Here is a 21,439-nt window from a genome sequence, read left to right as displayed (position 1 = left end):
TAACGTGCACTAGACGAGTCTGTTCGCGAAATTCAAATTTAATTTGGTTTTTCGCAATTTACGACAAAGTAGGCTTATGGCATTCTAATAGCGCCAATGGCAATATCATCTCCACAGGATTATATAAAAATCTTTACTGTAAAGTAAAGAGTAAAGTGTTCAGTTTAAGAAATGGTAGTCATAATAATTCGACGAGAGTAACCCACAAATTAGTCGATACTCTGACTAATTTCTTAAACTGCACACTTTCAAGTAAAGATTTTTATATTTAAACCTGTGTAGATGATACTGCTATAATTGGCGCTATTAGAATGCCACAAGCCTACTTTGTCGTATTATTTTACAAATTGTGAAAAACTAAATTAAATTTGAATTTCGCGGGCAGACCAGTCTCGTGCATGTTAAGGAACAGAATATTCATGTGTGGTACGAGTAGGTAGATTTAATGTACATAAAATATGTCTTTGGGTGTGCCGCTCTTTGGATGTGTATTCAATTTTACTTCTCATAAGTTCCGATATAGCTACTGCAACTTGGGCAGTAGTGATCGGAATTTTTCGCAGAGTCCATGCAATACGGGATGCAACAGCAGCAACTGAAAATAAAAATCCACGGTTAATTACTATAGGTACCTAATAAAAATTATTTAAGTAGAATAAATAGGTAATAATAATAATCAACTGATATGACTTCATTCTCATAACAACAGTAAACATCAATCTAAATATAGTACCTACTGACTGATCTATCAACGCACAACTCAAACTACTGGACGGATTGGGCTGAAAGGCATGCAGAAAGCTATTACGTATGACGTAAAATCCACTAGGGAGGATTTTTGAAAATTCAACCAACCAAAACAAAATGGTTACTAATGGCAGTATTGTGTGTGTGTGTTGTTTCGGATTGACTATGCTGCGTAGGCCCTACTGGCCGCTACAGCGTCACCGGGGGGGGTGGCAAGCGCGAAGCTCCGCCTGGGATGAGCCCTAGGGCTCGAAGAAAATAGATGTAGAGGTCGGAGGCAACGTCCTCCTAAGGGCGCCTCCTGTGAGGCTCGGACCACGGCTTAGGCTGACGTTGGGATGGGTGGATTGGTCGGACTAGCTAGTCCACACGTCCCCGAGGCCGTGGCGTGAGTCCACGTCCGGGTGACGTAAGAAATCGGGGACCTCGTCTTCGCCGGCGAAGACGCTGTAAATTGTTTGAATCGTGTAGCCCTACAAGAAAGGGAGCATTGTCCGTCATAATTTGGTCGTCGGGATCGTTAAGGACGTGCTTTGGGCGTCTTTTGTCGGGAGGGTCGTTACGGTCGGGGGTATAAGTTGATGCCCCAACTACCAGGGGGTTGGGGTGTTTGGTGGCTTTCTCAAAATAATTTTTGGAAAGTTGTTTGAAGTAATAGGCTATGGTCGGGAGCTGGAGGTCTCTATGGAGGTCTACATTACGCACGTACCACGGGGAGCCTGTGGCCATGCGCATGAATTTGTTTTGTAGGACTTGGAGGGGTTTGAGGGAGGAGGGTGGCAAATGTGCAAATGCGATGCAGGCATATGACATTATTGGCCGGATGCACGTCTTATATAGCGTGACTTTATGTCGGAGTGACATTTTGCTCTTAGCGCAGATCATGGGATAGAGACGACTCATAACATACGATGCCCTTTTACGGACTCTACGTATGTGCGCCTTGAAGCTCATCTTATTATCGAAGGTTACACCCAAATACTTGGTATTAGTTTGCCAGGGAATGGGGCGGTCGTAAAGGGTTAATTCGGTCCGTCGGAGTGTGTCAAGTGATTTTCTTTTTGCCTTTTGAAAGAGCACTGCTGCGCTTTTCTCCGGGTTAACCTCTATTCTCCAGAGGCGGAACCAGTGGCCTAGGCTACTGACCGCCTTTTGGAGTCGAGCTTTAACAATTTGGAGTTTTACATGAGAGCTGAATAGAGCGGTATCGTCCGCGAACTGAGCTATGTGGACATCGGGGGATCTGGGAATGTCGCTGGTGTACAGCGCGTACAAGAGGGGTGAGAGCGCGGAGCCCTGAGGGACACCTGCTCGGATAGGCCTTGGGGAGGAAAGAGTCCCGTCCAGTCGGTAGCGGAAAGTTCGATTGGTGAGAAATTCTCGTAGTAAGTGTACGAGTCTTTCGGGCACGCCTAGATGGTATAGCTTATATATTAAGCCGGCGTGCCACACCTTGTCGAAAGCTTTGGCTACGTCAAAGAAGAGGGCTCCCGTAGGGACACCATTCACACTGAATCGATTGAAGTTGTGAAGGATGTGCTCCGTGAGGCGGTGCACTTGGTGGACGCACGAGTGTCTGGATCGGAATCCGAATTGCTCGTCGTTTAGGAGGTTTTTCTCCTCTACCACGGACTTAAGTCGGCTGAGTATGACTTTCTCATACACTTTGCCAAGGGTGTTGAGTAAGCTGATGGGTCGGTAACTTGTAGGGAGGTTCCTAGGTTTGCCTGGCTTGGGGATACCTATGACGGTAGCTTCTTTCCACCTATCGGGGAAGGAGCAACCCGCCATGAGGGTGTTAAAAATGACAACCAGGAGGTTGATTAGTATATCGGGGAGTAGCTTAAGGGTTTTGTTATTAATAGAATCGGGACCTGGAGCTTTTTTGGCGTGTAATTCCTTGATAATTTGACGAACTTCGTCGCTAGTCGTCGGGGGGATGGGGTCGCCTTCTGGGGCGGAAGAGAAGATAGTTTCTAGTTTGCTTTCAACTAGTTCTATTTGGGCTTTGTCTATAGAGATGGTGCTCGGGGAGCATTGGGATTCTAGGCTGTCGGCCAAGCATTCGGCCTTATCGACATCTTCAAAAGCGGGAGGTTGGTTGGGACGTAAAAGTGGAGGAGTGGCCGAGACAGGGTCGGCTTTGAGAGCTCTCGCCAGGCTGTAGTAGGCTACATGCGAAGGCGTTAGTTCACTCAGCCTCCTGTCCCATTGTTCGTCACGGAGTTCGGCAAGGCGAGCCTTAACCTCCCTTAATGGCAGTATCATCCTCACAGGTTTATATATTGTGAGCTCTAGTATCGACTATAACTCACAAATTAGTCGATACTAGAGCTAATTTCTTAAACTGGACCCTTTTGCCATTGGCTATTGGACTGCCATTGGCGCAATTAGAATGCCATAAGCCTACTTTGTCGTGTTAGTTTACAAATTGCGAAAAACCAAATAAAATTTGAATTTCGCGGGCAGACCCGTCGCTTGCCCCTTAATGTTACTGGCTAAACCGTGCCGCCGAGTGATTTAGCGTTCCGGTACGATGCCGCGTAGCGTTTCAAGTGGTTCAATAAAAAATTACCATAGATACTTCTGACAAGTTAGTTCGCTGCTATCTTAGACTGCATTATCACTCACCACCACGTGAGATCGCAGTCAAGGGCTAATTTTGTAACCTACTTAATCTGCCAAATAAGAGAATAAATGCGTACCATATAAGACAGCAAAGTGCAGCAGTTATGTGTGTTCGAGTTGTACTTCTATATTTCACGGAAGTCTTGATGTTGGAATTACAAAACGGACATATTGTCGTAGTATTCTCTGGACCCAGCAACAACGGAATCTGGAAGACGGAGTAGGTAGACTTAACTTACAAATAGCCTATAAATTTTTTATTAGCTCCCGGTTTCATAAAGGTTCGAATAATTTCGTAATGTTCGCTTATCCTAATGCCAACCTCCACAACCAAACAACTTCTTCAACCATCATCTCTACTAATATATACCTAGGGTACGATAGGACTGTCATACTTATACAGATTGTACTTATAAAAACCCTTTAAAATAAACTAAGATACAAGTGTTTACATTAAAAATTTATAACACCCCCGACAAGTGAAGGTTTACCGTAACTGGAAAAGAACTGATAACTTTCAAACGGCTGAACCGATTTTCTTGGATTATAACTAAGAACACTCGATCAAGCCACCTTTCAAACAAAAAAAAACTAAATTAAAATCGGTTCATTCGTTTAGGCGCTACGATGCCACAGACAGATACACAGATACACACGTCAAACTTATAACACTTTTTGGGTCGGGGGTTAGTTAAAAAAAAATTCTCAACTACTTACGGGCTGCTATCTTAGCAGCTTGACAGAAAACCCATGAATACTAAGGCATTCTTTTTGGCCCGACCTAGGACTCAATAGTAAGTACTTTAGTAGTTAGTATACGTACCTACCTAACCTAACTACTAGCCTTTCGATCAAACATTATATGGTACCTACCTGTACCTAAACTAAGTACTCCCACTCGCACTCACACTAGGTATACCTACTTAAGTACCTACCTACTTCCTTTGGAATTTATGCTCAGTTTTAAAATTGTGTTTATATTAAAAGCGTCCCATTGGTTTCAAATTTCAATTGCTAGTTCTAAGAAACACCCATAGATAGTCTGCAGCCACTCACAATCGGAGCAAGGAGTAGGTAGGTACCTTGTCAGCAAGATTGATTTAAGAGGGCTCTCTCCGTCACTCGTTTCATACAATCGTAGTTCCAATTTCATTTGAATATTAAGCAACCAAAGTCCATGAAATTTTGCAGACATATTCTAGAAAATAATATCTATGTCTGTGGTTTTCCAGATTTCTGTTAAAATATTCGGTTTCAAAGTTACGCGGTCTTAAAAATTTTCATACAAATCTTTGAGCCCCTGTAATTTTAAAACTACATATTTTTAGAAAAATCTAAAACACCACAGACACAGATATTAGTTCCTAGAATATGTCTGCAAAATTTCATGGACTTTGGTTGCTTAATATTCAAATGAAATTGGAACTACGATTGTATGAAACGACTGACGGAGAGAGCCCTGTTCACCTAGACGTAAGAATTTATTAATGCCACGTCTTGAAAGCTTAGCTTTCAAGTGGCAAACAAAGAATCGCTTGTAAACACCTAGGTAGATATACCTATTCACTATTACAAATTCACCATCCATTCCACACATTGTAACACTTCAATTTTTAGGGTTCCGTACCTTAAGGGGCATGAGACGGGTCGACTATAAGTTCACAAATTAGTCGATACTAGAGCTAATTTCTTAAACTGGACCCTTTCAAGTAAAAATTTTTATATAAACCATAAACCTGTGAGGATGATACTGCCATTGGCGCAATTAAAATGCCATAAGCCTACGTTGTCATATTAGTTTTCAAATTGCGAAAAATTAAATTTGAATTTCGCGGGCAGACCCGTCGCATCCACCTTAAAAGAAAAAATGGAACCCTTATAAGATCATTTCGTTGTCTGTCTGCCTGTCTGTCTGTCTGTCGTGTCTGTCAAGAGAACCTATAGGGTACATCGTTAAAGCAAGTGATATTTATTGCTTAAAAGTTAATAAAACACGCATAACTCCGAAAAGTTAGAGGTGCCCGGAATGGAACCCCCCCCAACCTCCCGATTAGGAGGCCGACAACGACGTTTTATTGCTACGGAACCCTAAAAGTAGTTTAAAATGATTCAATTAATCATCATTATCAACCCATCGCGTTCATTGCTGAGCACAGGTCGCCTCTCAGAATTTGAGAAGTTTAGGTCATAGTCCACCACGCTGCGCTGGCCAAGTGCGGATTAGCAGGTTTCACACTACTTTTTGAGAATATTATGAAGAACTCAAATAGATAGGCTTTGTAGTTCCTGAGATTTCGTGATTAGTCAGTCAGTGAGTGAGTGAGTGAGTGGTATTTCGCTTTTATTAGATAAGTAAAAGCTACGACTGATTTTTTTTTTATTTTGTTCTCTGATTAAATAAAACATAGTACTTAAATCTTTAAAAATCCTGAAATCCGCAGCCGCGGCTGTCAAATTTTTTGCATTCGTAACAACTCTGGTAACGTAAGTAACTATAGATAGGTAGGTAACTATAGTTAGGTACTTTTTTCTTTCATCAGAGTAAATAGGGCGAGGTACTTACCGCTTTCGGGGCGTACGGAGAGGAAACGTTAACTACAGATGTTGGAGACATTGATACCATTTCCTCCTGAAAAAAAAAATTGGAGGTTAAAAGTGGCGACAGATGGCTCAGACTTATGTCTCTCATAGGTCTCCTCGCTCACATGTCTGTGTTTTAACGGCCTCGCTGGGCCCTGGCGTAGTAGTGAGCGCTGTGGTCTTAAAAGTCAGAGGTCCGGGGTTCGATTCCCGGCAAGGGAAAACTGGGATTTCTAAATTGTCTCTGCTCTGATCTGGTAGGAGTTTTCAACCGTAGCTAAGGTTCCTACCGGCAAAGCCATGGTGCCAAGTTATTTAGAGAATAAGATCCATACCAATATTATAAATGCGAAAGTGTGTCTGTCTATCTGCTACGTTTTCACGGCCCAACCGGTGAACCGATTTTAATGTTTGGTATAGACATAGGATACATCCCGGGGAAGGACATAGGCTACTTTTATCCCGGAAAATCAAAGAGTTCCTACGGGATTTTATTAAACCGAAATCCACGCGGGCGAAGCCGCGGGCATCCTCTAAGTCTAGAAGGTAGGTACTAAGTTAAATAATTTTTTAAAATTAATTTAGGTACTTACATCTTTCGCCAACTCAGGTTTTCTGGGATACAGAAGTTCCGAATCTTGAGTCATTATTATTGATTCCTTTAAAATTATTGATAGATAGTTAAGAATTTGAGAAATTCAAAATTATCCTTATGGGTAGGCAGGTAGAGACGTGCACCATAGATACCTACTACCTAATAAGTCCTACCTATGTCACCCATAAATTGTCACCGATATTAATTTTATAACTAAGGGCACAAATTTTAGCAAAACTATATGTAAATACTTATATCTATTTACCTAACTAACTAAACATTGCTTTATTTAAAAAATTAACGCTACACTTGCCAATTCACTCATAAACTCATGCCTAAATCATAATCTTTAGGAATATATACCTACTATAATACAATGGCTATGACAGTTTAATTAGGTCGGTTAGGTTTAATTAGTATTATTAAATCAAATGCACGAAAATAATTTAATAAACAACAAGCCTCTTAACCTGTAAAACTGGTATGTAGCAAACGTTAGGCAACTGTTGAACGACCTACACCATTTGAAGATTAAACTCAAATGAATGTTCTATCAAAAAAAGAATCTAACCAAGTGCGTGTCATACTCGCGCACCGAGGGATCCGTACTCGGATATTTCGGGTATTTTACTGTTATGCATAATAATAAATAAAAATATGTTTTAGAATGTACAGGTTTTATTTAATATTTTCAGTTTCCTTACAACTAAAGAAGCTTCATAAAGCTTTTATAACAAGCTTTTTAGTCGAAAAGACCGAAGCCCATGTCATCATCAGATCATTGAAAGATCAGATCCATATGATACCCCACTTGGTATTATTGAAAATACTTTTTATTTGTTCATGAAGACATTTTAATTATGTTTTTATGATGTAACCATAAATTCACGGTTTTCGAATCTTTTCCTTTACTTGCTATAAGATCCACCTACCTGCCTTTCATGATTCTAGGTCAACGGGATGTATCCTAAAGGTTTTCTTGACAGACACGACAGACAAGCAGACGAACAGACAGACAGAAAGACAACAAAGTGATCCTATAAGGGTTCCGTTTTTCCTTTTGAGGTACGGAACCCAAAAAATTAAAATAATACCTATCTTATTTTTAAATAAACGCTCTTGACTATGCTCTACGCACGAACGTATACATATCTGTTCATGTGGCTCTACACCAGGGATTCCCAAACTTTTAAACCAATGAACCCTCCGTCATATTTTATGGGACCTAACCAATGTCAACCATTTTTGTTTTTTTTTTGTTTTTTCTGCAAGTATAGGTAGTTAGATACATATTATGTTTGCAAATACTTCCTAAATAGATTGTAAAGCGCTGTAAAGTTTTTTTTATAGAAAATTATATAAGTATGGGTAAGTGGAAATCATTCGGTATTGTGATTTTCTACACAGTTACCTTTCTCGTACCGAATCCAAAAAAAAATATTTATTATTTTTCCTGCAAATACGAAGCAACTTCGTTGACTTTTCCGAAAAAGGCTGCAATGCGATTAGAAAAACTACTTTCTGGCAGGGGCGGATCTATATAAGGGCTTTTTGGGCTGCAAGTCCTGCAACCTAAGGCACCTTGGATATAAAGAGCCCCCAGCCTCCATTGAGAACAAAATGGATACTATCGTGAGCTAAGATTGGCAACCCTGATATCAATAAAAACCGTGTGCACGCCTATCGAATGAAACGGGGAATTCCCCGTCGCTAGTTTTGGTAGCGTTTTCTCGTATCATTTCAATGCCATTCACTTTCGATGCATCTTTTTTTGTTTTCACAAACGCAGTCATTCACAATCGAACAAGGTTCATCCATCAATTCGGCGTATACCGGCGTCATTATCGATTTTTATAGTTGACATGATGCTGCCCGCGACTTCGTCCACGTGGATTTAGGTTTTTAAAATCCCGTGGGAATTCTTTGATTTTCCGGTATAAAAGTAGGTAGCCTATGTTCTAATCCAGGGTATAATCTAACTCTAAGTTTGGGCGTGAAAGAGTAACAAATATACACACACATATACAAACTTTCGCCTTTATAATATTAGTGTGATAAAATAATATATTAGGCAGTCCCCCAAGTAGGTACTAGGATTAGCCCAGGGCCCCACATACCACCTACTCACGGTGCGTCCCTGCTTTCTGGCAGCTACCAACAAGTACAACCCACACATGTTAACCACATGCTATTCCTATTGCATGTTAAAATGTTTGCACTCCGAAAAATAATTTACACTAATTAAGAGGTATTAACTCGACGGTCCCTCGTCAAGTACCTAAATATGATATTATTGTTGCTATCCTTATAATTATATTCTGGTTCGTACATTCTCGGTACTAGCTCGGTACATTCGTGATAACCAATTTATGTATTTTGATAGAAAAATACAAATCTTTGTGCCCGTGTAGTGTAAAACTAAGTATATATTTTTAGAGAAATCTAAAAAACCACAGGCACAGATTTTAGTTTCTAGAAATGAGAATCGAACTACAATCGTATGTTGTAAGTGACGCAGACACCCCTGTTAAGGTGCATGATACGGGTCTTCCCGCGAAATTCAATTGAATATAGTTTTTCGGAATTTGTAAACTAATACGACAAAGTAGGCTTATGGAATTTTAATTGGGCCAATGGCAGTGTCATCCTCACAGGTTTATATAAAAATCTTTACTTGAAAGGGTCGAGTTTAAGAAATTGGTTATAGTATCGACTAATTTGTGATTAACTAATATCAAACTCATTATTTTAACTAATTTTTAAACTGAACAGTTTCAAGTAAAGATTTTTGTGTAATCGATAATAATATAAATTAGAATGCCATAAGCCTACTTTGTCGTATTAATTTACAAATTGCGAAACCAAATTAAATTTGAATTTTGCGGTTAGACCCGTGACCGGTGTCATGCACCTTAAGAATTTCACTGGACTCGCAGAATCTTCGTTATTAATTGAAAACCCTAAGATGCACGGAACACACTTTAGGAATTGCTTCTTAACACTTATGAAAGACAAAAATCAACATAAGGCTTAGTACGCACTATTAAGATACAAAAGTATACTTTTAAGGCCCACTTGCACAAGGTAAGTTAATAAAAAAAGATTCCGACGAATTGAGAACCTCCTCCTTTTTTTGAAGTCGGTTAAAAAAATTCCAAAAGAAAAATAAAACCGACTTCAAAAACCACAAGCACTAAAAAGTAAAATTTTTTTTTAGAATTTATTATCAATTAAAAAGTAAAAGAGCTTCACACTTGGATTTCTAGTTTCTTTTATTATGCTCGCTCGACTTCATACGTACATTACACGTGTAGAAACAAAAATTATTTTTTACTTTATAGTTTACACTGATCACGAGCAATTTGTTCTTATCCATTGAGGAGTTCTGTTCTCCATCTCCGAACATATTCATCAGATCTTCATAAAATTTATATGAGACCAACTGCGAAGTATCCTTTCAAAAAAAAAATATTTCCAAATCGGTCCAGGCGTCTTTGAGTAATCGGGGAACATAGGTACATAAAAAAAAGATCCCGACGAATTGAGAACCTCCTCCTTTTTTTGAAGTCGGTAAAAAATAAAATAATTTGATCTGGTTAGATTTTGTAACGCCTTCACTTTTTGGCAATATCTAGCAAGATGCTATCTAGTGCGGTTGCCAAAAAGTGAGGTTATGCATTGAAAAAATTAACTAGGTATACATACTAGTTATAGCTCCCCATGCCAGGTCATTAGCCATAGCCAACAATATGGTTAAATTTCGTTCCGTCGCGCGTTGTGTATAATAAAACAGCTTTTGAATCTATTTACTTTATTTAACAATTGTTTTTTTTTACATAATAATCAGTGGCATTTTAGATGTTAAATTGACAATCCTTAACTTATTAAACAAGAGTTTATTCAGGCATTTTACATTTATGTTTTTTACTGTAAGTAATTATTTTATGGATCGAGTGAGGCTACGGAATTCTAAAATGCTTGTTTACAACCATTTTACGAATACCTACAGATCTATATTATAAGCAGGTGGTAAGTAAGGGACCTATTTGAAAATAATGGACAGGTAAAGAAATATTTGACTTAGTTATTTTAGATTATATAATAAATACTAATTGTTAGTAAAAACGTTTTTGACTTAGGAAAAGAAGGAACCATTAAAATATAATAGCGATAGCATAAATAAAAGAGTAAATGGTTAAAATGATGTAACCTAATATTAGTATTTAATATTTAGGTATGATTTGATTTGTCTTTTCACAATTTTGGAGATCCTATAAACGAAATTGAGCGAAGTTGATCAAAAAGTGTAGGTAAACTTATATTATAGGTAAGTATATTATTAAAACACGTGATAGTTATTACCTTCTTTACACGTAGAGTAGATAAGTATAGATCCGAAGATATACTTGAGTCAATTACGTATGTATACAGTTTTGAAAATGGACAAGAGTGATATACTTAGGTAAATAAAATACATATATAAAAATTCTGGACCCAAGTTTTTTTAAAATATATAATAAAAATATCTAAACACTTATTTAGATTAATTGATATACCGGTGAAGAACCAGAAAAATGTCGGGAAGAGAGGTGAGAGAATATATATTTTTTATTTATATGTCTAAATTAGATGATGAGATTTGTCTAATTTACTAAATTACTATAGAGAAATTAGTCACCTATTCATGAATTTTTTACTTAATTTGTAAAGTTTTTATGTTCACCTATTATTTATTTTTTATAATTTCGGGATTTAACGGCGAATCAAAAATCTAGTCGTACTTCCACTGCGTAGAGTGCGAACGGACCCTTAAGGGTTATTTTGGTAATACTCTATTTTTTGTTGCTCAAAAAAATTACAACTAAGTATTTAAACAACGTTTCTGCAGTCTGTTCATTTTACAGTTTTTTTCTGATCGCTAAGCTACGTAAGTGGTGTTATTTAACATAATAATACTAGGTAGGTAAGTGATAGTTAAGTATATTATAGTTTTGAACTAAATTGATTTTTGAGAAAAACGTCAACATACATACATCACAGGTAGGTATATCTACGCTACGGGCTAACACAGAAAAGAACCTCTTTTTATTGAAATAAGGCCGTTTAGGTCATTTTAGTTTGACAGTTCACTCTGGTTTGACGTTATGGTGTTTGGATATTCGAAATGTATCAACGTTGTCGGAATATTTAAACTGGTACTAAGCCTGCAGTTCATGAGTTCAATTCAAACGACGAACGTTTCGAGAGCCAGCATAACGAGCGCCGCCGTGGCCGCCACGGCCGGAACCGTTACCACCCAAGCGAATATTATATTCCTGCAACAATCGACATTCCTGTGTAACCTTATCATCAACATATTATCTTAATATATGGCTTATCGTAATATCGTCGCTGCGCATGAAAATTCCGCTATGTTGAAAATAACATGTTTTCAGGACTTTTAAACTTAATCAAAAAAATAATATGCTTTACTTTTAGATCAGAAGTCACTTATCTAAAAAGATTATCTCTTGAACTCGCACACATGCTAAACTAGCTGTGCCCGCGACTTCGTTCGCGTGGAATAGTGACCGCGCTTTATATTATAGCCACGGACGCTCAGGCGCGAGGCGTGTAGTACGTACTCTGTACGTTAAAAATGTTCGCCGTGATTCTTTAAATTGACATAACTTTTTTATTTATGAACCGATTGACATGAAATAAACACTAAATCCTAAGTGAAGCTTACTACAATATATTAGTGAAAACCGTATCTAAATCGAATAAGCCGTTTCTGAGATTAGCGTGCACAAACACACAGACAAACAGACAAACAGACAAAAAAAAATTAATTACAATTTCGGGTTCGGCATCGATATAATAACAACCCCTGCTACTTTTTTTTTATATATTTCCATTGTACAGACACCACTTTTCTACAATTTTATTATATGTATAGATAACCGGTTTCTATATTATGTATACACAAACCTTTTAAAACCAAACAAAATGACATCAATGAAAATCCTGAAGAAACAGCGGATTTTGCATGCGCAGCGATGATAATAATGTACATATAATAATGATGTAGGTACATATATTTTTGCATGGCGCGAAAATATCTTAGCCAACCACAAAGCGCGTGCGTCCGCTATTGGTTGTTGCCTACGCACCATGTTTTTTACGCGCGAATAATTATTATCTATATTTCTCAACTTCGCTGTCAAATTCATCTTAGCAGTTTTTGCGTGAAAGAGTAAAAACATCCATACATATACATCCATCCATACATACAAATTTTGGCGTTTATAATATTAGTAGGACAATGTTTAAATCTTTCTCACCTAAACAAACTCCAGTCCACAGATTTTTCGGAGAAATATCCCACACAGACGACGGAGCCAACCTTGCAGTGCGTGGTGGAGATGGGCAGCCCGGCCTTGCTCGCCACCAGCACCGTCAGCGCCGCTCCCAGCTCGATGGTAAACCCTCTGACAAAATGTTTTAAGTAAAGTTAAAATTGGTTATGTATTTCTGATAAACTTCACTGCCGATGACGAAATTTTTCGATATGTAGGTATGTATATCTATTTTTAACTCGATAAGTCAATTTTTGTATAATATGTACCTAAGGACCTACTATATTAATATTTCGGAGTTTACTTTTAGCGTAGGTAAATCGTTTTAATACGATAAAATAATAAAATACCCACCCACACACATATTCTTTTATTTTTAATTTTATTTATTTATTAGGTATAGGCAAGCGCTTGACCACAATCACACCGAATGGAAAGTAACGATTTGGCCTAAGATGGGACGCATTTACCTAGAAGAAGCCTATTCACTCTTGTTTTAAAGATAGGTTGTCGCTTTGTCATCGTCTCCCGGATTGTCATCACGTTGAAATCACACGCCATTCCCATAACTACCCTAACACTACGTAATTAATGGACAGGGGCTAACTCACGACCCTGAGCAATGAGGAATACGATGCAGAGAGAGAGGGTATTCTTACGTATCAGGCGTGATGCTGGTGAGGTCCTCGCCCACAGTTTGAATCACCCGCCGTCCCCACAGCCACAGGCCCAGTGCGATGCCGACTCCACCAAACACCAGTATCGCCAGTGGAGTCTCCGCTTTCGCGTGCGCTCCTCCCTCCGAGTATAGCAACCAGAGGGCTACTAGTGGACCTATGGCGTTGCTGAAATTATACGACGATAGAATAATTTTAAATTATTTTTATTTAAGTTTCCGAGGAAGCCTACTTGTCAGCAGCGTCGTCTTTTATTTAATTTGCTAATCGAGCAAAGAGTTGTCAACTAAGACGTTATTATTCGCAGTAAAAAAGCAGACGCGCTTTTATCAAACTTTTATAGTATGTCAAGATTCTCTCACCTGACATCGTTGCCTCCATGAGCGAATGCCCCGAAGGTAGCAGTGAGGACCTGCAGAAAGGAGAACAGTCGCAGAGTGTCCGCCGGCGGAGGTGGTGGCGCCACCGGCGGCGCTGGGCTGCTGCCGCGGAGCAGAGGCGCAGCGCTGGAGTTGGGTGTGATCGCCGCCAGTCGTGCATTTCGTATCTCGCACTCTATACTCCACGCGCTGCCACCTTCTGGACCCTGAAATCATTTACGCCGAATTTTAATTAAGTCAATCAATTAGCCTGTTTGCGTCCACTGCTGGAACCTACTTGGCCTTCCCAAGAACGCACCACCAGCTACGATCCTCCGCATTCCCCATCCACCCACTTGACACTATCTTTTTATAGTCACCAGTCCAGCAGGTTGGAGTGATCCCACACTGCGCTTGCTGATACGCGGTCTCCACTCCAGAACACGTCTGCCGCAGAACTGATGGCCGATAGGGCCATCAGTTCTGCGGCAGACGTGGCCTGCCACTTCAGCTGGCTAATTTGTTGAGCTATGTTGGTCGCTCTGGTTCTCCTACGAATTTCCTCTATACGGATTTTGTCCCTCAGTTTTTACTATTAATTATCCAACCCTCTCATTCAGAAAACACTCGTCCTCAGTGGGCCGTCATCATCAGTCATTTATTTGCCTTGATTTAAGTTTTTAAAAATCTCGTTGGGACATAAGACTACTTTTTACCGGAAAATTAAGATTTTTCCGGGATAAAAAGTGGCTTCATGTCACTCTCCAAGTCTTTAGCTGGAGGAAGGCACTTACCTTATCAGATCTCGGCGGCGGAGTGTCAAATTCCACTGCAACGGTAGGCATTCTCATCGCCGATAATCGCCCAAACTCACCGCGTGCGATCGTATCACACGAATCTCCCAGAAACCCATTCTTCGAATCATAGCTTTCACCCATTCCCACCAGCTGAGCTGAATCTAAACTCTTACAACAGCTTAATGTCTCGTCTATGTATTTGAGAGTATTTATTTGGGGGTCAGCATCTATTAACTGTAAACGTGATTTGTTTGGTGGGCTTAAACTTCGGGAAAGAATACTGCAGTCATCCATCGTGGCCAGTAGAGCTCGGTTTCTAGCATTCATCTCTTTGATGCCGGCGGAACATTTGTCAGCATCGCTTAGGGTAACCATTTCTGCACTCTCTTCTATAGCTTCGAGGAGTTTGCCGTCCTCAGATAGTAACGAAGTTGGCCGTTGAGGTACATTATTTTTTGTATGTGTGGGTGTATTAGCTGGGGTCGTTTCTGAAATAAAACATTTAAAATATATGAGCACAAAATTCGGTGAGACTTGATGTGACTTTGATATACTTACTAATAAAATTTAGAGGTTCAATTACTTAACTAGGTATTTTGTTGTTATGAAAAATCAATATTTTTACCTTCAATAATAATTAACAATAAGTAAAGATGGTTCTTACGTCTTGATTTAATGAACTCTAATAGTATCATGAGCATCGATGACGATCATCTAAGCAAGATCATTGAAAATACGCTTAGTTCATTCATTAAGTAAAAATTCCCTCACCTACACATTTTCAAATGTGGTCAAAATTTAAATTGTTATCATAATTTAAAAAAAAACAGCTCTTCACTGAATCATAAAGTTGTGTGCTAGGTATGTATTTACCGTTTGATAATCCGAGGGTAAAGTTAACAGGCGGTGTCACAAAACGACGTTGGTAATAGGGCACGAGGAAGGTGCGCACGCAAATCGCCGCGAATACACCCAAAGCCAGGGATCCTGACAAAGCCATCCATAGTGGTATATTGTCCATTGCCAACACTGTGAAGGAATAACGAGGTAATTCAAATATTTTGCATCAAACATTTAGGCAATTATACGGGTAATTAATGTTCTACTGAAAAGAGAACACGAGAATACCATATACATACACCATGATAATATACTTAATAGCGCTGATGATTGTATATGATGTGGCTATAGAAGCAGAAAACAAAGATATAGATGGCAAAAACCCACTTATTATGTGAACGAAGTTCAGGTAGTGCGCTTGTATACTTAATTAATATCCTACGATAATAGTCGTAGGAGTCATGGTCGGGAGATCAAGATTTGGCGACTGAAATAGAGCTCTCTATATGAACATTGTAAACGTCCACAGGCTGACATACCTAATTATTATAATGAATGATTCAAAGATAATGTGATAAATTAGTATAATACTCACATTTTGGGCCATCGAGGACCACACTTAGCACATTAACAGCAATAGTGGCGCCGTAGAACAAAGGCAGGACTTTCAACCCTGCAGTCAACGGCTGACTTGCGCGCAGAATGAATCTACGGACCAACCAGTATAGTAGTGCTGATACCGTACCGCTGAGTGCAGGCGATATAAACCATGATAAAACTGAAACCAAATCAAACGGATCTTAGGATAGCTTTGGGCTAGGTATTTAAATGAAGATACAAAATGGCCCGAGATCAATTCGGGAATGTAGGTAATTTCTGGATTGGCATAGGCAGGTCTAAATGCTAATACAGGCGAAATTGATCACTCTACAACGCCGTTGCAATGTCGGCTGCTTATCGATCTTATTTATCGGATATATTTTGGAGAGTGCTCGGGAATTCCACAATCTTGATACTTTCTCCCTTCTTTACCATTCTGCCACAGAACAGTGAAAAAGCGTGAACGTAGATTTTATTTTATTTTATTTTATTTATAGATGTTGGCTTATGTGGTCGACATCCAATCTACTATAACAAACGTTACGTACAAAACGTTTTTGTTCAACGTTTCTGATTCAAGCCGCTAAGGTTTGGAACCCGGCCGGCGTCCGTATTTCCTGTCACGTATAACTCACGGCAAGAGTGAATAGGTAGGTATCTCCTAGGCAACCTCGTCATTGCTTTCCTTGCTACACCTATAGTTACCACCGTTAACAAAGCCGTACCGCTAGCCGGAACTGATGTCTGATACCCAGGTTAGGGTTTTACACGACTTATCACAAATAGGTGAGATTGCGTTCATGCTTACTTTGTCATCGAATAACAAAAGTTCCTATGTGTGCCTCAAATAACGTGGTTATATGATTCTCTTATTTATTTGGCAGTTAAATAAAATTTCCTCGATAGTTAACTTTTAGTGGGAATCCAGGTGGTTAATTTAAGTTAGGAATGTTAGTAGTCTGTCGGCTCTAATTATTTTAATACCAACCAACCACTTTAATTTTAATTTAATACCAATATACCCATACTCACCAATCGCCCCTAGTGTAGACCAACGCACGCCAACTGGGCCTTTTGCCGTCAGTGTGAACCCAACAGTAGCACCAACCACCGAATGTGTCCCTGACACTGGGAGCCTCAAAGCTGTGGCGAGGATCAGCCAGGCTGCTCCGGCGATCAGAGCTGCCAGGCACCCGGCAGCCAGCAGTCGTTCACCGCCGTTGTCGTATAGAGTCACGTCAAGTATGCCCTTGCGCATCGTATCAGATACCTTGTAACCTAACCAAGAACATTAAATAAGTAATATTTTCAACTATTTCAATCAAGTATTCAATATTTTGGACGTAGGCTCAGCTCATCAAAATGAAATTGAAAGCATTTTAGAGAGACTAGATATTAGATATACCTAGATATTATAAACAATACATTTTGAAATTTGAACCGTCAAAGGTTAGTGGTAAGTAAACTTTATTTTACCATTTCATACCTACTGCCAACGACCCGACTTACCGAGAAAAGAAAGCCTTCATTTAAAACGTTTAACTTCAACCTATTTACATTGAATATAAAATGAAAGAAATAATACTTAACTTACCGATCAAAACTGCTCCTGCGATTTCGAAAATTGTTGCAAGTATGCATGCTTGTGTGAGTGTGAGGACTTTTGACCCAACGCTTGTTCCGAATGAATTTGCTACGTCATTAGCGCCGATCCCAAAGGCCAAAATAAATGCAACCACAAAACCACAAATCACCAACCAGAGCAGATCATCTGAATATGGCTCCATCTCTTCTTCCTAATTTAACTGTAGTTGATTCACCGGCATTAGCTACTTATAATAGGTACTACTACTTAATTTAATTTTTTTTTTCTAGCACCTAATTAATTTTTATGCAATTCAATACATATTACAGATATAACAACTAGTAAGCTTCGCTTTTAATAAACGTTGACTAACCACGACAGTAACAAATTCCTTCTTCGTCAATTCAATAAAATTATCATCATCGTTCCGTACAAAAATATAGTCATAATAATATAATTAGTTGGTAGATACTTTAACATACAAGATGTTATAAATGTAGATCCTTAACAAATATTTTATAAATTATGAGTATCCAAATTAGATTAATTGATTGAAATTACAAAATTGTGCGTCACAACGTAAGATGTTTAAAACGCAGTTTTTGGAGCTGTTGCAGTTTTAATAAATTTGGCTTCATTTCTGAAACAAAAATATTTACTGAATAATCTATCAACAATTGATTTACCTACTCGCTTCGATAATAATTAATTATCTACATAAAATTACCTACTCCTCTTTCTTTTTATACTTTTATTACCTACTATGAAATTTCTCGATCTATTTAGTTTTTATTTCACGAAGTAATGGTCTCACGGCATTTTTCTCTAGAGGCATTTAAACATTTTGTTTTATTTCCTTGTTAATTTTGAGTTGTAGGGTATTACAATTGTTATAATTTATAAATTTTCAAGAGACCACATGGTTGCGATGATATCGATTTGCTGACGCCATTCGATGTAATTTTCGCGCTTAAATAAATATTCGGTCGTATTGTATTCAAAGCAATTCTATTCAGAGTATGTAAATTATATTTTTCATGTAGGTAAACCTCACGCTGGCTTTGGTGGCTTTAAATACCCTAGGTGCCCTACGTGCTCTCTCTATAAGTGTGGTCTCTTACCTAATTATAATGCCTTGTTAACTCTCAATTTAAAAAGCCGAAACATAACAAAACTACGTCAATATGAAGACATGTTTGGTCTACATGATTCAGGAAATAAAAATCATTGATAATTATTGCAAGAAAAACTACTTACTTTTTGAAAATGTAGGGTTTTATGGTCCTGAGACTCAAAAATCGAGATTATATGAGTGGCGAGTCGCCTTGGGTCTCTCAGCTGTACACTGAAGTTACCGAGGGTCGCCCCATTTCATCGTCTGAATGGAGCATGCGCAAAACGCCGTCTCCCCACTTCTGCAACCCCCCTTGTCGTCGCTATTATAAATAATTATAGAGCTGTAGGCACGGGTATTTGCAAAGGACCCCCTGGAAACAGGCCTTTTAAAGCTAGACGCTATAACAAGTTTACGACTCATCACAATTCCTATGTACACTTCGTTGACCTTGTGTAGTCGATGGGAATTTTTTATAGACTTCTTTTACCGTGTTAAATACGACCTATTTGAAATAAGTACCTACACTAATGCTAAGGTACCTAGGTAGTACCTACTAGCAGTTTTCTTTGAGTACCTATAAATTTTTGGATATTGTGGCAAGCTGGTGGCAAGATTATTAAGAACCACCACCAGCATATTATTATTATTGCTTTTCAATTTTCATCCCACTTGTCAACAAAATAATAGACTGTCTCATTATTTGTCTATAGTAGGTAATATTAGGAACGTCTCTATCTATGGGTCTATATTTGCCTTTCACGGGTCATCCGTTAGATCGATTTTGACTTTGTTATCTCATAGATTTTGACGCACTTTGGTACGCAACAGACGTAGGTACAGAGCATTGCGAGATGGACATAGGCTACTTTTTATCCCGGAAAATCAAAAAGGATTTTAAAAACCTCAAGGGCATCATGTGGTCATAACTATTATACTTATTTCGCATATTATATTAGGTATATTTTTACCTATCTAAGGCGTATAAATAGGTTTATCCATACTATCCATACTAATATTATAAATGCGAAAGTGTGTCTGTCTGTCTGACGCTCTGTAAGGGCCCAACCGCTGAATCGATTTGAATGAAATTTGATACAGACTTGGGATACATCCCGGGGAAGGACATAGGCTACTTTTTATCCCAGAAAATCAAAGAGTTCTTACGGGATTGAAAAAAAAATGAAATCCATGCGAGCTAAGCCGCGGGCATCCTCTAGTGACCGATAAACAAAATTACGAACCATTTAGAAGTGCAGCAAACACAACTAACAATCAATTTGTAGGGAGCGGTAGTGAAAAGTAATTTTCAAATCAACGTTGTAGTTAGTTAGTACAATCAATCAAGGTAAAGGGTCCAGTTTAGGAAATTAATTCTAGTATCGACTATTCTCACAAATTAGTCGATACTAGAATTAATTTCTTAAACTGGACCCTTTCAAGTAAAGATTTTTATATAAACCTGTGAGGATGACACTGCCATTGTCGCAATTAAAATACCATAAGCCTACGTTGTCGTATTAGTTTACAAATATAGCGAAAAACCAAAGTAAATTTGAATTTCACGGGCAGACCCGTCGCTTCCACCTTAAGTAGGTGAAGCTGAATGAAGAGGCAACGGAGAGAGACAATCCCTAATTGTGATGTAACTTTGTTATAGCAAAAAAGTCAAATTTTTAATATCTCCGGTTATTTATCTTTTCTTTTGTATTGCCAATTATTTAGTAACCTTTGGAAACACCTAATGCTATAAAACACCATATTTACGGAGTTTTTTTTTTAAACCAAAAACCCGCGCTATTAAACCAATGTTACCCGTATCTATTGATAGGACATCAGGTCTGAGGGCAACTCATTTTAGCTGATCATCAATCAATGTCATTGATCGTGATCACTGATCAGTGATTCAAACGAATCAGGGTTCACGGTTCACTGACCACATCAACACCACAACACGTAGGTAATAAAATTATATGCCTACTTTGGAATCTGAATAGCCCTATCCTATATCCTATTGAATAATATTTAATAGGATTGCATGTTGATGGATCTTTGCATGTCTCTGTTTTCGAAAAACAGCAATAATCAGTACTATTCACTGGTTGGTCAGTCGTCTACGCTTAAAAAGGCTAGAACCCAGAATGCCAACTAAAAAAAATGATCAGTCGTTAACTGTCACTATCGGTAGCTGTCACTATTTTTCTTTTTCTTTTAATTTCCATCTCATCTTGTCATTGTCATTTGTCAATTGTCAACAAAAACCACCACCGACCAGGAAAAAAACCACAAAGTTTTTTTTTAAATAAAATAATATATAATATAAATTGTTTAAAACAAAATTTAATTACAAAATCTCCTGTAAACCTTGTCTGTATAAAATAATGTAATAGGAACCAATATTCCACATTAAAATTATTATGTTCTTCAGAAATGTTCGGTCTGCAGCAGAGTTGACTCTTTGCTGGTAAGAATTTAATACAAGACATCATTTTCATCAAACTATTTCTAATTATATTAACATAATTTTATACAGTACCTATAGAAACTACAATCAGTGTCAAATTATGTAAATATGTGCT

The 21,439-nt window shown here is 38.3% G+C and overlaps 3 protein-coding genes across 7 annotated transcripts in view; 1 reads left to right on the top strand and 2 right to left on the bottom strand.

Moving 5' to 3' along the window:
• Positions 1-422: 422 nt before the first annotated feature.
• On the bottom strand, positions 423-7,097 carry LOC123864492 (lipopolysaccharide-induced tumor necrosis factor-alpha factor homolog). Its single transcript, XM_045904975.1, has 5 exons — positions 7,021-7,097; positions 6,549-6,614; positions 5,939-6,004; positions 3,453-3,583; positions 423-595 (listed from the first exon to the last, which is right to left on the bottom strand). The coding sequence occupies exons 2-5, from the start codon at positions 6,600-6,602 to the stop codon at positions 499-501; spliced, it is 348 nt and encodes a 115-aa protein (XP_045760931.1). The 5' UTR covers positions 6,603-6,614; positions 7,021-7,097; the 3' UTR covers positions 423-498.
• A 3,242-nt stretch (positions 7,098-10,339) lies between these two features.
• LOC123864461 (sodium-dependent phosphate transporter 1) overlaps positions 10,340-21,439 on the bottom strand; it is a 23,970-nt gene continuing 12,870 nt past the window's right edge. Inside the window, exons 1-11 of one of the 5 annotated variants that reach the window (XM_045904916.1) lie at positions 19,438-19,526; positions 19,004-19,233; positions 17,756-18,386; positions 17,194-17,439; positions 16,157-16,339; positions 15,595-15,750; positions 14,719-15,209; positions 13,928-14,151; positions 13,548-13,733; positions 12,874-13,020; positions 10,340-11,865 (exon numbers count right to left, since the gene is read on the bottom strand). In XM_045904916.1, the coding sequence (XP_045760872.1) occupies positions 11,775-11,865; positions 12,874-13,020; positions 13,548-13,733; positions 13,928-14,151; positions 14,719-15,209; positions 15,595-15,750; positions 16,157-16,339; positions 17,194-17,439; positions 17,756-17,948 (1,917 nt within the window). In that variant the 5' untranslated portion in view covers positions 17,949-18,386; positions 19,004-19,233; positions 19,438-19,526 and the 3' untranslated portion in view covers positions 10,340-11,774. Of the gene's footprint in view, positions 11,866-12,873; positions 13,021-13,547; positions 13,734-13,927; positions 14,152-14,718; positions 15,210-15,594; positions 15,751-16,156; positions 16,340-17,193; positions 17,440-17,755; positions 18,387-18,999; positions 19,527-21,439 lie in introns of those variants that run through there. The other 4 variants (XM_045904913.1, XM_045904914.1, XM_045904917.1 and 1 more) reach the window with 4 other exon arrangements.
• Positions 21,096-21,439, top strand: part of LOC123864485 (presenilins-associated rhomboid-like protein, mitochondrial) — an 8,563-nt gene continuing 8,219 nt past the window's right edge. The window contains exon 1 of the mRNA XM_045904963.1: positions 21,096-21,324. Coding sequence (XP_045760919.1) covers positions 21,278-21,324 — 47 coding nt within the window. The 5' untranslated portion in view covers positions 21,096-21,277. The remainder of the gene's footprint in view (positions 21,325-21,439) is intronic.

This window comes from Maniola jurtina, chromosome 4, assembly GCF_905333055.1.
Source record: "Maniola jurtina chromosome 4, ilManJurt1.1, whole genome shotgun sequence".
NCBI classification, from domain to species: Eukaryota; Metazoa; Arthropoda; class Insecta; order Lepidoptera; family Nymphalidae; genus Maniola; species Maniola jurtina.
The sequence above is the reverse complement of the archived record's forward strand: the minus strand, read 5'-3'. Positions and strand labels throughout refer to the sequence as shown.

Bases quoted from the DNA above. Each gene is read 5' to 3' on its own strand.
- LOC123864492 (XM_045904975.1), bottom strand. From the start codon at position 6,602: ATGACTCAAGATTCGGAACTTCTGTATCCCAGAAAACCTGAGTTGGCG. The intron at 6,005-6,548 runs GTAAGTACCTAA...TTTTTTTTTCAG, and splicing joins AACCTGAGTTGGCGAAAGAT to GAGGAAATGGTATCAATGTC. The intron at 596-3,452 runs GTACGCATTTAT...TTTTATTTTCAG, and splicing joins GCACTTTGCTGTCTTATATG to TTGCTGCTGTTGCATCCCGT.